The sequence below is a fragment of the Chiloscyllium plagiosum genome, chromosome 6 (genome assembly GCF_004010195.1).
Source record: "Chiloscyllium plagiosum isolate BGI_BamShark_2017 chromosome 6, ASM401019v2, whole genome shotgun sequence".
Lineage (NCBI taxonomy): Eukaryota > Metazoa > Chordata > Chondrichthyes > Orectolobiformes > Hemiscylliidae > Chiloscyllium > Chiloscyllium plagiosum.
The window spans coordinates 16,646,696-16,662,194 of NC_057715.1; the positions used below are offsets into that span (position 1 = coordinate 16,646,696).

At 42.7% G+C, this 15,499-nt stretch overlaps 1 protein-coding gene and 1 long non-coding RNA gene across 2 annotated transcripts in view; both read left to right on the forward strand.

Annotated features, from left to right (window-relative positions):
• Window positions 1-1,267: 1,267 nt before the first annotated feature.
• Window positions 1,268-8,286, forward strand: zic5 (zic family member 5 (odd-paired homolog, Drosophila)). The gene is made up of 2 exons (XM_043691292.1): window positions 1,268-2,368; window positions 6,358-8,286. Exons 1-2 carry the CDS (start codon window positions 1,336-1,338, stop codon window positions 6,789-6,791), a joined length of 1,467 nt encoding a protein of 488 aa, XP_043547227.1. The 5' UTR covers window positions 1,268-1,335; the 3' UTR covers window positions 6,792-8,286.
• Window positions 8,287-14,290: 6,004 nt separating this feature from the next.
• Window positions 14,291-15,499, forward strand: part of LOC122550497 — a 53,057-nt gene continuing 51,848 nt past the window's right edge. Inside the window, exon 1 of the long non-coding RNA XR_006311864.1 lies at window positions 14,291-14,617. This is a non-coding gene — a long non-coding RNA (uncharacterized LOC122550497). The remainder of the gene's footprint in view (window positions 14,618-15,499) is intronic.

Here is a 15,499-nt window from a genome sequence, read left to right on the forward strand (position 1 = left end):
CAGATCATTTTGTGATATGAGAGTGCCAATTGAATTAGATTTAGCCAGGTTGAAACATTGCTATATCTGCCATAAACCCAACAATGACAAAATTATATAACATAGTCCATGTGATGTCTGGTGGTCGGGGTTTTTGAATTATCTTTTCATTCATGTGCCAAACCAAGATGAAGACCCTGTTCTTTCCTATTGACATACGACCAACCAAGCTTACTTTAACCAGTAGGTTTACAACACATCGTGATACTTAAGTGTATTTTCTTTCTTAATGTCAGTTTACATATTTTCCCTGAGTTTATTTGACACACGAATGTAGGTTGAGAATGCAGATTTTAAAATACAAATTCGAATGTGAGAAGTTGTGCATGCCTTCTTCCGACAATTTGGATGGTTTACTTATAACGACACGCTGAAACACCGTTATTCCGAAATCCTTCATTTTATTTGGAAAGGCGTATACATTTTCGCGTTTTACAAGCGCATGAAATTTCAATTAGTACACAGATACAAAAAAGACGCATCCAATTAATCTACACATCGATTATTCGCACTTATTGACATGGAGTCCCCTGCAAGCATAGTACAATTTTGATTCTTGAAAGACGATGTTTGAACTTGAAAGCATACTGTAATATGACTTGTATTATTTTACAGGAGAATTGTAGAGGGTGTTTATAAATTATTTTGGGGACTAATTATTTACGGGAAAGCAAAACACAATTGATACAAATGATATATCAATGATTCCTCACTGTGAAGCGAATTTGAAGACAGTACATATTCACAAAAAAAAATTCTACATCAAATGTCCGAATTCACCGAATGGGATGTGGGGGAGGTGTGGGGTGATGTGCAGGTGAGGTGCAAAGGAAGTCTATCGTAATTCGTTCAAGTCCAGATCAGGACATATATCAATCCTTTCTTTAAATAAAAAGACAAGTGACCGTATTTCTGAAGTTTCCAGTGAAAACTTGAGCAGGATCAACGAGATGGGAAGTGCCGGCAGGAGGTGGGAGGACCCCGCTGCGCTGCTCCGCTGAAAACCGGCGAATTGCCTGAACGGCGCATCTGCCAATCAGTCCACAGTCGCCAATCGCGGTCTTGCCATCTCTGAACTATATTTCCCTACTCTGTCGCCTAACCACTCCAGGTTCTGCCAATCGCTTGAGGACAGAGTGAGATAGGAGAGTTAAAAGTGCTCCAACAACAAAAAAAAAGAGAAAGTGCTGGAACTGAGCTCAATAATATATTTTCCAGCTTTGTGAAGAGAGAGAGAGAGAGAGAGAAAAAAACGGTACCACCAACTACTGTGTGGATGGTCAGGCTTGTGTAGTTATGGAAGCGGCGCTAAGCAAGCGGAATCCAGCGTTGAGATTAGCGGATTTGGCAGCTAACAAATACCATCCCCATCAGAATATGTCAGGTTTCCCGGGGCTGGCGAGTCATACACACATCCACCCTGGGGAGATGAGCAACGATCCAAGTGTGGCACTCACCTCTTTCGGGCCTGAGCACGTGGCTCAGTCCAGCGGTGCTCTCAAACTCAGTCCATCTCAGCATATGGCCGGGCACCCCGAGACTCAGGCAGCGACGATTTTCGGCTCCGCGCAGAACTCGGTCAGTTACTCAGCGGGTCATCCCCACACGGGCTACGGCAGCGCCAGGGATTACATGCTGAGGAGAGATCTCTCAGCGTCCGCCATGCATGGACTGACTGAACAGCACCCAGCGACCTCCTCTCACCATCATCCCCACCATCACCATCACCACCACCACCATCACGGAATGTTCCTGTCCACCACAGCGAGCTACGGACACCCAGAGGTCTTCCCCGGGCTCCACGAGCAGTCAACGCCGGGATCCCACCACACTTTAAACGGACAGATGCGCCTGGGCTTGCCGGGGGACTTGTACCGACCGGAACATTTTAACCATCGAGCCGAGCACTACCCGGCCACTTCCCTGCACAGTTACAACTCCATGAACTTAAACGTTAACCTGGCGGCAGCTCATCACGGAGCCGGGGCTTTCTTGAGGTATATGAGGCAGCCCATCAAACAGGAGCTCATCTGCAAGTGGATCGACCAGGAGGATACTGCAAAGAAATCCTGCTCGAAAACTTTCAGCACCATGCATGAGTTGGTGAACCACGTCACGGTGGAACATGTCGGAGGACCCGAGCAGAGCGTTCACGTTTGTTACTGGGAGGATTGCCCGAGAGAAGGGAAGCCATTCAAGGCAAAATACAAACTGGTAAATCACATCAGAGTGCACACGGGCGAGAAACCCTTCCCGTGCCCATTCCCTGCTTGTGGTAAGGTATTCGCTCGCTCGGAAAACCTGAAGATACACAAGAGGACTCACACAGGTTGGTGCTTCGGAGCGGGATTTCACTTTGTCCACCCCCCCACCCCCCAACCCCCCCACAACCCCCCAACCCCCCTCTTCAGCAAGTGCTGGTCTCTCGGGCAAAGCTTTTAAGTTAGAAACAGAACCGAGGAGTGATTACTTTGGCGGAGTCTGACCAGTCTCCTTTTTCACCATCTCAGGAAACAAGCCCCATCTGAGTTTAACTGGCCTGAAATCCGGCTTCACAAAACCCCTAGAATGTGGGATTAAAGTCTCGCGGTTTCATTTTGAAAGGTGCCGGAGATTTCCGTGGGTGGGAAACAGGCCGGGAACATTTTCAAACGGGCTTGGGGAAACAAAAAAAATACGATGGGGCCTCCCTTTGTTTCCTGTCCCGGGAATTACGAGTGGAAGATGGGTCACCAACTTTGAAATGAAGCGACCAGCCGCAATGGATTGGAGGTGTTCTCGGGTTTTAGAAAGAGAAGATTCCTCTTAAAATCCGATATTTAAATCCAAATCTCTTTATTAAAAAAAATTCACGACGAAGTGAAAGGAAAGGGATCATAAATTAGGACAGGAAGATCTCAATGTAACAGAGCTTAGGGGAGAAAATCGAAGTTTGTGATCAGACTGGACTTGGCCGGCTTTTAGTTGTTGAAATTTAAGATAGAGTCCCTGAGAGAAAGGATATCAATACCCTCACAGGCAGCATGCTATAGTTTGGCTCAGTCATTGGAATAATGAAGATTTTTTTGTCGTGACCCATCGGCAGTAAATACGCTGCAGGAACCATCGCAAATCCCCCGAGGGTGTACCCTGTCTAACTTGAACTAAGTTCACTGCAGATCTCTCGTATATCGTTTTTAGTTGCTTGCGAAATAAGGCAACCTGGTCAGAATTTATTGTTGCAGACAGATATTATCCCTTGGAGAATGTTTATTGACGTATGTTTTGCTTAATTGTTTCCACTGATTTATAGTGCGCTGTCACAGGGTATAAACAGATAGTGTTACACCTATTCGTTTAATGCCTGCCTAATTTGTTGTTTAAATGTTAAAAGCAAATGGTCCATGACTGCTCTGATTATAGATTTTATCTAAAGAATATGTTGGACTGGTTTTAAAAGGAAACATCGGGGTATGGGAGGGGGTTGGAGGCGAGATGGGAATTGTACTGTAGCTTTGCTCAGGACTCGATTGGCATGTATTTATGGAGCTACTCGTAGGTTGGGAGAACCTAATGCAACATGACTAACCCTTCATATTACAGGTCGATTTCAGTTTGCCTGACTTATCAGATTGTTGGGTACCGGGTTACAAAATTGGAGGGCTAGATTCGCTTGCCCAAATCCTCAATCTCTTTCTGAGAGGAGTGTTGAAAGAAAATAAGGTTTTTAAAACTTCATTTCTCTCTATAAGACTCTCTATAGGTCTACAAGTCCGTATCGTTTGCCTTGTACCCTCCCAGCACCGTATCCCGAAGCAGAAATTGTAACTGAGAACTGAACAACTCTCTCTGGAGTAGTCACTGTGTCTTTTCGGGCCTTCTTTTCATGGTTCCGAATTCGAGCTGTAAAGTGACCATTTGCTGACCTTTCGAATAGTGTCCACTTCGACCTAAAGGAATAGGCAGGGGTTTGGGGAGAGAACGTTAAATTCTCGCATCATAATATTTTTAAGTGGGTCATAGATTAAAAATAACACAAAAATGGTAATTAGCGTCACACGGCGAAGCAGAATTACTTTCTCCACTTCAGTGAAGCTGCAAGGTAAAGCTGTCTATCACTTCATGCCGGTCCCACAAATGGAACTGATGTTGCTAAAATTCTGCAAACTAGAGCCCGTCGAGGAAACGCAACGGCGCCGGAGGAGCCAGTTTCGTCGCTGTATGAAAGAAAATAGAAACATAAAATTCCCATGCTGTATGAAAGAAAATAGAAACATAAAATTCCCATGCATTTAAATCTAACCTCAGGCACCAACACACACACAATATGGCGATGTGAGCCAAGTGTGTTTGCAAAGTCAATTACCATAATTCTCTGTTTTAAAACATTGCATTCCGTCAGTTTGAAAGTTTATGTGTAGCCTGCGAGACTTGTGGTGCCAGTCTGCAGATTTGATAAGGTCGGGAACACTTTGGTGTTCAGTCGCGTTGTCTGAATCTGGGGTTTGCTGAAAAGTTTATGCTGTGTTTGAAACCTGTATGTGTGGGGGAGTGTTGCTCAAACCAGGGCATTGAGTTTATGGAAGTCAGGTCCAGAGAAGAGGAAAATCTACCCAGTCCTGCTCTGCAGTGATCCATGCAAAAAAAAAATTGGCTTAAACAATCTGGGGCCAGGAGCAAAGATGAGTACCAAACTGTATAGGCCTATTGGTCTTGTTTTCCAGGTAAAGTCATGTGTTTGAGAGCCAAACCGTTTCTACCAGTCAAGTGATTTTGCTTAGATCCCTAGTTCAGGCAAAATGCAACGCAACAATCAAAGGCTGTCAGTGTCTTTCTCCTGACATGCTGCTTGGGGCCGGAAACTCCGAACAAACCGCCAGGCCCCAAACACCAGGCACGTTCGAAGTGCTAGTTTATGACCAGCCTCTGGGATCCAGGCACTACATCGAGCTGCAGCAGAGCTAAATATAAATATTTACCGTATACAAATCTGGAAGACGCCTGTGGCCATGGGTCCAGCCCCTGCTCCAACCCCTGAGCAAAAATATTAACTCGAAACAGGATCCAAAATAGGAACATCATCTTGTTTTAAAGATTCCGCCAAGTTATATAGTCAGTGCAAATGATAATCAAACTGACGAAGAAGAGCAGTCACCATGTTTTTTTGATGGTGCATGCTCTTACAAAAAGATGGCTACCATTCCTGGTGTTATTGTGCTCATCCAGTTTAACTGAGAGCACAGGTTTGAATTGACCGTGGTATGAAACCCATTTTCCCAATCTGAAGATAGATAAGAAAGCGAGATTGCTAGTTTGGCTGTTTAGTTTACAGGAAGTTGGCCTGTATTTGTAGTGCTACTCTTAGCTTTGCAGAATTTAATGCAACATGACTAACCCTTCATATGGAAGGTCGATTTCAGTTTGCCTAACTTATCAAATTGTTGGGTACCGGATTACAAAATAAACAGTGAAAGAATTACATTGAGGGGTTGAGTAAGAAAACAAGTAATGTCCCGAGCCGCTTAACCGGTTTAATTCTCTGGTTGCAGACTTTAAACTGAACGAATTCTGTCAACACAAATACCAAACCCCAATATTCTCTTCACAGTTTCCAAGGGTCTGAAAGATCGAAATAGCATGAAAGAAAAATGTGAATATTACAATTGGCCAGTGAAATAAGTTCTTTTTTTTATTTAAAAAAAAGGCTCAGAACTTCTTGCCAAGGAGATTTGTCAATAATGGCAGCGCTAAATTACTTTCCAAGTGAAATGTTGAGGGATAAAAAACTGCGTTAGTTGCAGTTTAAAGTTTATTAGCGCTTCAGATGAAGAATGTGGAATTTGGCTGATATATACTTTATGCAGATTCGCAGCGTTTTCAGGAAAATCGGATGATAAAAGGAGTATTTTTCCCCGAGACGCGTTCATGCCCGACTGAAGTGTGAATTAAATTGTTTATGTGCAACACGAAGTGTTCCAAATGCCCTCTAGAATACAAAGCAAAGCTGGGATACTTTAGAGAGGCCAAAATCTCTGCCAGCAGGTCATAATGGTAAAGCTTACATTTTATGTGCATGTACACTTAAAGAATAACATATCAATTTGTCTAGCGCCTTTTACGACCTCAGGATCTTATCCCAAAGTGCACTACAGTCAAGGAAGTACTTTTGTTGAGGTGCAATCACTATTGAAATACTGGAACTTACTTTTGCAACTAGAGCTAAAATGGTCCTGCTGAACTCTGAATATTTAAATAATCAATTTTAAAAAGCTTGAAAAAAACTTACTGTAAACAACCACTCGGTTTTATTCCCTTACTGTGTTTTCTTTATTATTTCAGGAGAGAAGCCTTTTAAATGCGAGTTCGATGGTTGTGACAGGAAATTTGCCAACAGCAGTGACCGGAAGAAGCACTCTCATGTCCATACCAGTGACAAGCCGTACAACTGCAAAGTGAGAGGCTGCGACAAGTCTTACACTCATCCCAGTTCCCTTCGCAAACACATGAAAGTGCATTGCAAATCTCCCCCACCTCCCCTCTCTTCTGGTTACGAGCTCTCCAACACATCCTTGGGGGTAGTGTCTCCAGCCTCAGAGCCCGTCAGGGGCCGCACTGCCAGCGTCTCTTCGCAAGTCACCAACCTCAATGAGTGGTACGTCTGCCAGGGGAGCGGGGCAGCCAATAGCCTCCACACACCTTCAAGCAATGGCGCCTCATCCGACACTGAGGATGAGGAGGTTTACAGGGACCCAGATCCCAGGACTATGCTCTGACAGATGAGTGCTGCAGAAACGTGCATGTGGGCACCTTGAAAAGCGTCGATCGAGGGTTTGTGGCAATGGCAGCCAACCAATAATACCAACTGCGGGTGTCCTGTGGCCACTTTAAACCAAGTAGGTTCAAAAGGCCTAGGAAAACAACTTAAGGGCTATGGACCTGATCTCGTGCAGCTTTGTGGCCTATACGTTCAATTTTCTGTGTCAACAGAGATTATAGTGGGACCATCGAAACTAATGAAAGTCACAACTTGATTTATTTTAAGAGTTGTAAATAGTGATGATCAAAAGTGACTTAAAGAAATAAAACCTATCATTCGACCTATTGCAATCGAGCAATAGCGTTTTTTGTACCGACCAGAAAACATCTCCGCGCTTTTTTTTAACAGTCACACAACATGCATAGCCTTTCTTAACGCCCCAATTCCCCTCAGGGGCTGGGAATGATTCTTTGAGAGCCCGGTTACAGGGTTACAAGCCGACGGTTCGAGCGAAGGGCTACGCCACACTTCTGACACAATGATGGACAATATGATGCAAGTTCGACGGGGGTGGGGAGTGGATGGGGGAGGGGGGAGTTCGCCATATTTCCGTATTCAGCTGAAATGACCCAGTGCTAGTGGTGCAATAATAAAACACAAAAAAAAGGTACATACTGTTGCAAAAAGAAAAGTTGAATTAGGACCTTCCTAAACGAGTCACATATCCGTAAATGCTGAAACTCTATTTGACCCTGTGAAATCAATAATTTATCCCAACCTTTATTGGGATTCTGGAGCAGCAGCCTCTCGTGCGATCTTCTATCATGGTACAGACAAAAATATTCATATTTTACTCATAATTATTCAGGCCTTCGTGCAAACAAACTAAAGAGCACTAATATGTCCTTAGAGGCCAGAAGATACAAAAATGACAGGCCTGTCCCTGTAGGATTTGTACATAATTGTGAGCTGCGAGTCGTTGTTATCATCGTTAGCTACCTTAAGATTCTCGTCTGTAAATGTTCTTTTATTTGTAAACTATAATTTATTTGCTGATGTGTAATATCTTTCTGCAATAGTACAGATACACCAAAGAATTATATTATTACGTTTGGTGCAGTTTCGTGGTGTTGATAAATCTGTGGTCTGTCAGAACATTTATTTTCTGCTTACTTGAATGAACTGTGAACTGTGAAGATGAAGATATGTGATTGTTCATTCCTTCCGGGTGCTGCAGTTAATCGTTGTAACTACAGTATTGGTACGTTATCATTACCATGCATGTGCAGTTATTTAACATTATATTTCCATTAACAAACACCGCCTAGAATCTCTGATTGGAATCTACAAACCTACACTCAAAATACAACGGAGAGATCACATTTCCTTTTAAATAATGAATGGTCCACGTGTATTTCAATTAGAAGCGTGTTTCAGTGACGGAGGTTTAGCCGTGTGACAATGTATTTTCAAATTGTGAATAAACGAATATTGTTTTTTCTCAGCGTTAATAACTTGTGTATTAAATGTGCAAATCCTAACAGCAAAGTCTTGTGCTGTGCCTATGGAAACCTTGACCTCAGTGGTAGAGACTCGGGTCATTTTAGCTAAAAGATCTGAAGATAAATGACGGAGGGCATCTGGTGTAACTTTTCTTGTCTGCTGTTGCGTGACAACAGTTGTCTCCATGTAAATATTTACGAGTCTATCGCAAATAGGATGCACAGAAGGACTTCAGCAAACAGTGAAGGATGCTACCTACCTGGATCCAATTGGCAGACGGGAGATGAAACAGTTTCCAACATTGTCTCTAATTAGCATTTCAGTATGACGTCAAGGAATAAGGAAGGAAGTTTATCCTGTGGAATCATGTTCTACCAACTCCAGAAATCCAGGTAAGCAGAGAGTTGAAAAGTATATCACTCTGTTCACTCCTCTAATATAAATCCAATCCCTTGCACACCCAGATATTTCATTGTGGCTACTTTTAACAATATCGGCAGCAATGTAGTAGTATTAAAATTGACGGCTGATCCAATATAAAACAATCTCGAAATAATACAGGGGAAAGACAGATTCGGAAAGTCAACTGCTATCCGTACAGTCCCTGAAACCCCATGTGTACTTATCGATGTCTCCAAAATTCCATTCCTGTCTCATAACAACCAAATGAGGATGGAGAATCCATAAGGATAATATGGTGATCCTCGGTGATTGATTTTATATGTGATGTTGGTTCTTTTTCTCCTTCGACATGGAATCGTAAAACAACTTGATCCGTTGTTGGCTTTAACGTGGGAGTTCAGTGAGTTTGGCCATTTTACGACTGGAAACCTAAACCGTGCACCTGAGGGTTGAGATCTATGGATGACTCGACCAACACAAAGCATACAACTTGGGGGTACATCTTTCAGTTACATTGCTGATAAAATGAAGCAACAGGAACTCCATTCCTTTTGGTCAAAGTGTCAAAGAACAGATGGAAATGTGGGTAAGAGAACAGACCCGGGATGCAAGAAAGCAATTCGAAGAATGAGTGATATGTCTCCTAAATGAAATAGGTTGTTTCAGTGAGATTCACAATTAAAAGCATATGAAGCAGAAGAAGACTCATGTAAATGAAGGCGCCAATCAATGGGGAAACTTATAGCTCTCTAATGAAGTTTCTGGTGAAAGGAAGGGCTGTACAAAGGCATCCAGACATGAATCATTCATGGCAGATATCAAAGATAAAAGATATTCAACAATAAGAGATCGTTGTAAAGAATGCAAAAAAAAACACGCTTCCCCTCCATACTTGCTGCACTAAACCCCACAACCTCGCTCTCCCCTTATTCACTATCGCTTCCTATAGAGTTAAAATGTGACCAGTGCCTGTCCTGCGCCACTTCAAAGCAATTTACTCCAGAGCGGAAGACTTGGCGCTTGGACACTCTTCATGCTGTGTTAGGATTTCTATGGCAATTGGCAAACCCGATCTCCACATTTGAATATATTTACAATAAAGCTCACTTATTAGGTCTAAGCAGCGTATGATTTAAGCGGAGATGAAGTCCATTCTCTCCCTGCACGGTAACACCAGACACCTTGTGCTCCGGGGGAAAAAAAAACAGACTTTTTAATGTCGGGTATACATCAGTGAAACTTGTCATTTGTTCAAGTAGCGCGTCCCTAACTCAGCCACAAGTAAACAGAAACACGAGTCAAAAGCGGACCCGTGCCCATTCCACACAAACACACACTATTAACCAGCATATTGACGTAAACATGTTAAAACATTGATCAACGCCCTTTTGTCAAAGTTACAAGGTTTTCTAATAAATAATCGACGGATGACACAGCGAATAATTTCGCTCCAGCTTTTCAACAGGCGAGTGAGATTGTTTTTGATCAGTGTGCTGGGAGATTGGATCAGAAATAGGGTTTGAGAACACCATAAACAAGAGGGATTACACTCTCCTCAATGTATAGTGTGTGTTTGTGCTTAGTTTAATGCGGATCGTGTTATCCCTTTGCAGTTTACACGTGGAAGGAATCAGCTGCAGAACACTTTAAATAATCACAAACAAAATATTAGGTTTTAGGGGACAAGTCAGGCGCTACCTCCCTTCCACAAATCAGAGCTGGAATTTGTTACTAAACGAAAGTCTAAGAAGCTCAACCCAACACAACAACAGAAAAAAAAGGCAAAAAAAAAGCGCAAGAGTCTAATCAAGCAGGGGAAAGTTCAAAGGCAAACCGCTTTGAAATTCAAACTACTGCTTTTACGGTATATCAACATGGCGCGTTAAGATTGCTATGGCAATGAGTAAGCCCAAAGCAGGCAGCATTCAAAGCAGTCTACCTCGATTCGCGACAGTCTATTAAGATACAGTTGCACTGACCTTTAGTTTCATGCTATGTTAGTTCAGTCAATTTTCACTGCATCAGAAACGTTCATATTTTGTTTTCCCCCCTCTGAGCGACTCTTCCTTCTTTACCTTACCTCCCCCTCCATCCCTTCCCTCGTCCTTTCCAAATATAAGCGACTTTACTTTTTTTTTGGATAGGTCTTGAAGTGTTTACTCGGATTTTTTTCCCTCTTTTTTTGGGGGGGGGCTTACCAACTATTGTGTGCAATATGTTATCGCCCTTTGTTTATCTAATGCAAGTACTCTGTGAATGGTGAAAAATAAACACGATGAAAAATAACCAAACAGATGATTCCTCTGAGTGAAAAACCCGGGGACTTAATAAAAGAGCGAAGCAGTCACCGTTGAATGGAAAATCCTTTGAAGTGGAACTTATTATCTGAGGAATACTTTGCCGTCGTCCTAACGACACAGCTGAATCGAAAAGCGTTCCCTTTTGTCAGCGATTTGTTCTCCTTTACTAGAAAGCCCACTGGAATTACTTACATGAACTGCCTTAACATACAGACTGGAAATCAGTAACTTTGCAAGTCAGACTTTCAGACGCCACTCTGTTGAATCTGAGGGGAGGTGGTGGGTGTTGGTTGAATTGTTGGGGGGGGTGGTGGTGGTTGTGAAGCCGACAGTGAACGGCTCGAAAGGGTTTTATAAATGTGTTGCAGCCTTCATTTCAACTCCACTTCATGTCCGTCCCTAAAACCACCGCTTTGGTTTAGACAGCATTATGACAGATATACAGCCCCACATGTTTTTTCCCGGCTCGCACACAGCCTCGCCACGAGATTATAAGAGAGAGAGCTCCATCGCTGGCTGACGTGTTTTCTCCCCTTGCCTACAAACCACATCCTGTTTTACCCAAATTTATTCATAACAGATGCAGGAGATAAATGGGGCGATTTCAGAGTCAAGTAGTGAAAAGAGCGGACTTGGAAAGTTGTAAACACTTCTTTTAAGCTTCTCCTCGTTGCAAGCAGTTATTTACTTTGAAATAATTGTATTCCGTCCGAGATTTCATAGTTGCAATAAAATAATCGGAAGCGGGTCAGTTCACCCGGTAACAAGAGTAAATGCATTCCATAAGCAGACTTTAGTCCGTTGTGATTATGGTCCCACATTTTCCTACTTGTTTCATTTTAATCTAAATCTATTTTTGATTTACAGTGACTAGCTGTCCACAACTGAGCTTTTTCTTGTTCATAACGGGGATCCCCTCAACACAACACATTTAGTACAGATGTCTTCTTTAAGTTGAAGTTGGGTCGAATCTGATAGCATTTAATAGATTCTGAAGATGGGCTATAGTTTACACATATATATTACATAATATTTCATTTTAGCATATTTTGAATTCCCTCCTCGGAGGAGCTGTCTTTTCGTCTGGACATCGTGAAAACTAATGCACTTGCTGAGAACCGAGCATCAGTAGCAGCGTTACAAGCAGAGTGCATTAAATATTGAATGACACTAGGAAAAAAAGAGCTTGTCAAGGGGCACTCAGCCTGAAAGTCTTTCTTTGACTTTTTTCTGCACTGCCCTGTCCGACTATTTAAGCTGGTGTTAATTAAGGCTGCTTACGATTCAGCTCGATCTCAGCTTTGTCTATTTCCTTACCACACTTGTCAAACGACATCGTTAGTCCAACCAGCCTTCTCTGCACACACACACACATTTAGTTTAGTAAAAGTACACTTCCTGCAGTTCTGGAGACAGAAAGACAACCAAGCTTGCAACCGTGCCCTGCAACTGATTCAGGAAAACACCCTAAAATATTGATTCACATGGTGAAAGACCGATACAGCTGCATTTAATTCAAATGTGTCCTTGGCGTGTAGAACTGAATCTTTAATTTGTGCGCTTGCTGCAGATATATGGTGACCAGTATGCCCAGTGACAGCAGCGTTTTAGTTCATTTCTGAGAATCCATGGTGATTGAAACATTCTTTAAGCTCCATATTTACCAGAAAGCTGGAGATCTGGTTGTTCATTCTGTCCAGGGTCTCTGTATAAATTCGGGCGAATTGAGTATTTTATGCACTGTGGACTTTCAAAGATATTGCACGTTTGTAACATTGCAAATTACGAATGAAAGTTACAAAGAATAAATGTTATGCAAAACAAAGGAAAAAAAATACTGAACGCAGTCCTGGTTGTACTAGTTTAGGGACAGCTGTGGCCTGATCACCTCTGGAAACTTCCTGCTAATTGCTTGAATCCTTGCAACAATGGTCTTACAGAGAAAGAGAGAGAGAGAGAGAGAAATCAAAACATATATCGTCGGCAAAAAAAATACAGACAACTTGTAACAAAACCTCTACTTACTCGCTTCAATATTGAGGCAAGAGCGCTTAAGCAACTGCCTGTAATGTGGATGATTTATTGCTAAAATATGACCCCGTCTTTAAAAGTCTTGTAAAGGAAATAAGCCGCGGTCAGAAACCGAGCCCGCACATCGAAACGCCCAGGCCTCAGCGATGGAAGGGAAGCCAACAATTCACCCTCAACTCAGGAAATTACCCCAAATGTTTCAGTTTAATCCCCAAGAGTTTGCAGCCTTAAACCATTTGGACTAATTTACACAGCCATTCGCAAATATTTCCCCACTCAGGGCTTGAAAGCATGGGGTTTTCGTTGAAATTAATATTTTTCTACTGGGAAAATGACCGTTTGCATGTGTGTGTGTATGTGTGGAAAAGTTCGATACTGTTTTGTTGCACGAGTTCTGAAATATTACCTGCGAGAGCAGTAAAGGCAAAGGTCGGTGTAAAGTGGGCAATGCATTGTCCTAGATTATAAAGGCTGCTTAGTCAAGGTGAAAGGTCCACGTGGTGTTGTAACTGGGCTGGGTTTAACAAGGATACTAAATCATTCTGTATTTCGTCCCAACTAACAAAGGTACCAGCGCTGCACAGCCTCTCGCTTGTTCATACGGAAAGGTGATTGAGACGGAATAATTATGCAGTTCCTTGGAAAGATGGCGGACGGAACTGTCAGCATCCTGTATAATTCCCTTCACTTCTACCTAAACACATTTAGTTACATGTGGGGCATGTGTGCAGAGTCCTGGTTCAGAGACGGCCCGTCAAACGTTGTGAATGGTTTAAAACAAAACACATTGTGCAGACTGGGGATTGAGAAGAAACTAAAGTTAAGACGCGCTGAAATGAGTAATATGAACGCGCAGAAAAGATCTTTTCCTCCCCCCCCTCCCCATTCAAACGATCTTCGTTACACACAGGGGCTGACTGAGATCTGCAGCCCAGTCCCTTGATGTTGGCACAAAAGGGAAGACTCGTACAACAATAGTATTGCACGAATGGAAAGCGTCAGACAGGTTAGCCATCAATAAAGACGTAAATAAGCCACGGTACAATTCAAGAAATCCGTTTTCGGAATTAGACTTTGCAGCATGGAGCTCTGATCATTTTTAATAAGAGATTCCGTTTGAGAAAACAGCAGCGTCTTTAGTCACTTGGAAACGATCCACATTATCATTAGTTAAGGAAACTTTTGCCAAACTTTCAGTCTAACTTCGGATTAGTCTAAGAGCCACGTTAGTTGTACAGCGTGATTTGGGAGGCTTTTTTGTCGTTGTTGGATACTCAAACATGGTCCTCGGCTCTATTCTCCTTGCTGATTCAAGTGTGAGCTTTGCAGGATTGGAAATACTTCTTGCTAATGGACACACATTCATAGTCTGGGCATGGTGCCAAAATCTTCCAAGCACCCTACCTGGCCGCAGTGCTTACATTTCTTGAATAGGTGGAGGGAGTGAGAGAGAGAGGGAGAGAGAAAGAGAGAGAGAGAGAGAGAGAGAAGCTGGCATCGTGTTATTCAGAGAAACCGATACAGCTGTACTTAGGATTCAAGTTTTAATTTGAATGATGAAGATTTCTCCGACAGAAGTTGCAGAATTCGAGGGATCTGGCACAGCGTAAGTACAAGAATCTCCAGCTCTTTTTGTATTCTAAGCAGATCAGAGGTTGGTGGTGTGTGCTAAGTGCCGGATCAGGGGCTTTGTCACAGATGGTGGAATTGTTGAAAGTGCAGTGTCTGGTACATTATGTGCTCTTCTTCGAGATATTTTCATTGCGAGGGTGAAAGAGGCCGGTGTCCTGTTGGATTAGGACCGGTTGAATTGCGGTAAGTTTGGGGAGCGATTGATTTTCCTCCCAGAAGTCAGGTTCGGGCAGCTGTGACTTCACCTATTAGCCCTGATGTCTTTTCGAAGAGATTGTTGGAGTTAAACATTCGACAATGTGCGCTCTGGGGCGTCTCTTTGCTGACCTTTACCCGTTTTTAATAGTTTCATAGGAACTTCATTAAATCAATTACTTAGTGAGCACATCATAATTTATTTGTAATTAGCAGTGAGGAGCTTGCATTTTTTTCGCAACAGACGTCGGAAGACAGCCCAGCGGGATTTGTTGGGTACCACAAGCAGTTTTGTTTTCTATTGACTCGTGGTATTATTTGAGCGAAACAATAAAATGTAATCTTATGTCTTAATGTAGCACCGAGTCAGAACAAAACAAACAAACTGAACGCGACATTTGTCTTCATTTAGAAGTTCTTTGTTACCTGTGACTCATTCAAAGCATGTTCGTGTGTGGCTTTTCTTGTACAATACAGTAAGTATATCTACTTCACTGGGTCTGTTACTGCTTTGCCAGACACTGGCAGATGAAGGAAAGAAGGATATGCGAGGGTGACAGGGACAGGAAGTAATGATACAGGAGGTTGTTACAGATCAAAAGGCTCAAAGTCTGAATAGTGGAGTCTAGGCAAGTGCAGGAGAGGGATTGTGTGTGTGTTT

Excerpts from the sequence above, each read along its gene's own strand:
- zic5 (XM_043691292.1), top strand. The coding sequence starts at position 1,336 with ATGGAAGCGGCGCTAAGCAAGCGGAATCCAGCGTTGAGATTAGCGGAT. Across the intron at positions 2,369-6,357 it reads ACACAAGAGGACTCACACAG|GAGAGAAGCCTTTTAAATGC; the intron begins GTTGGTGCTTCG and ends TTATTATTTCAG.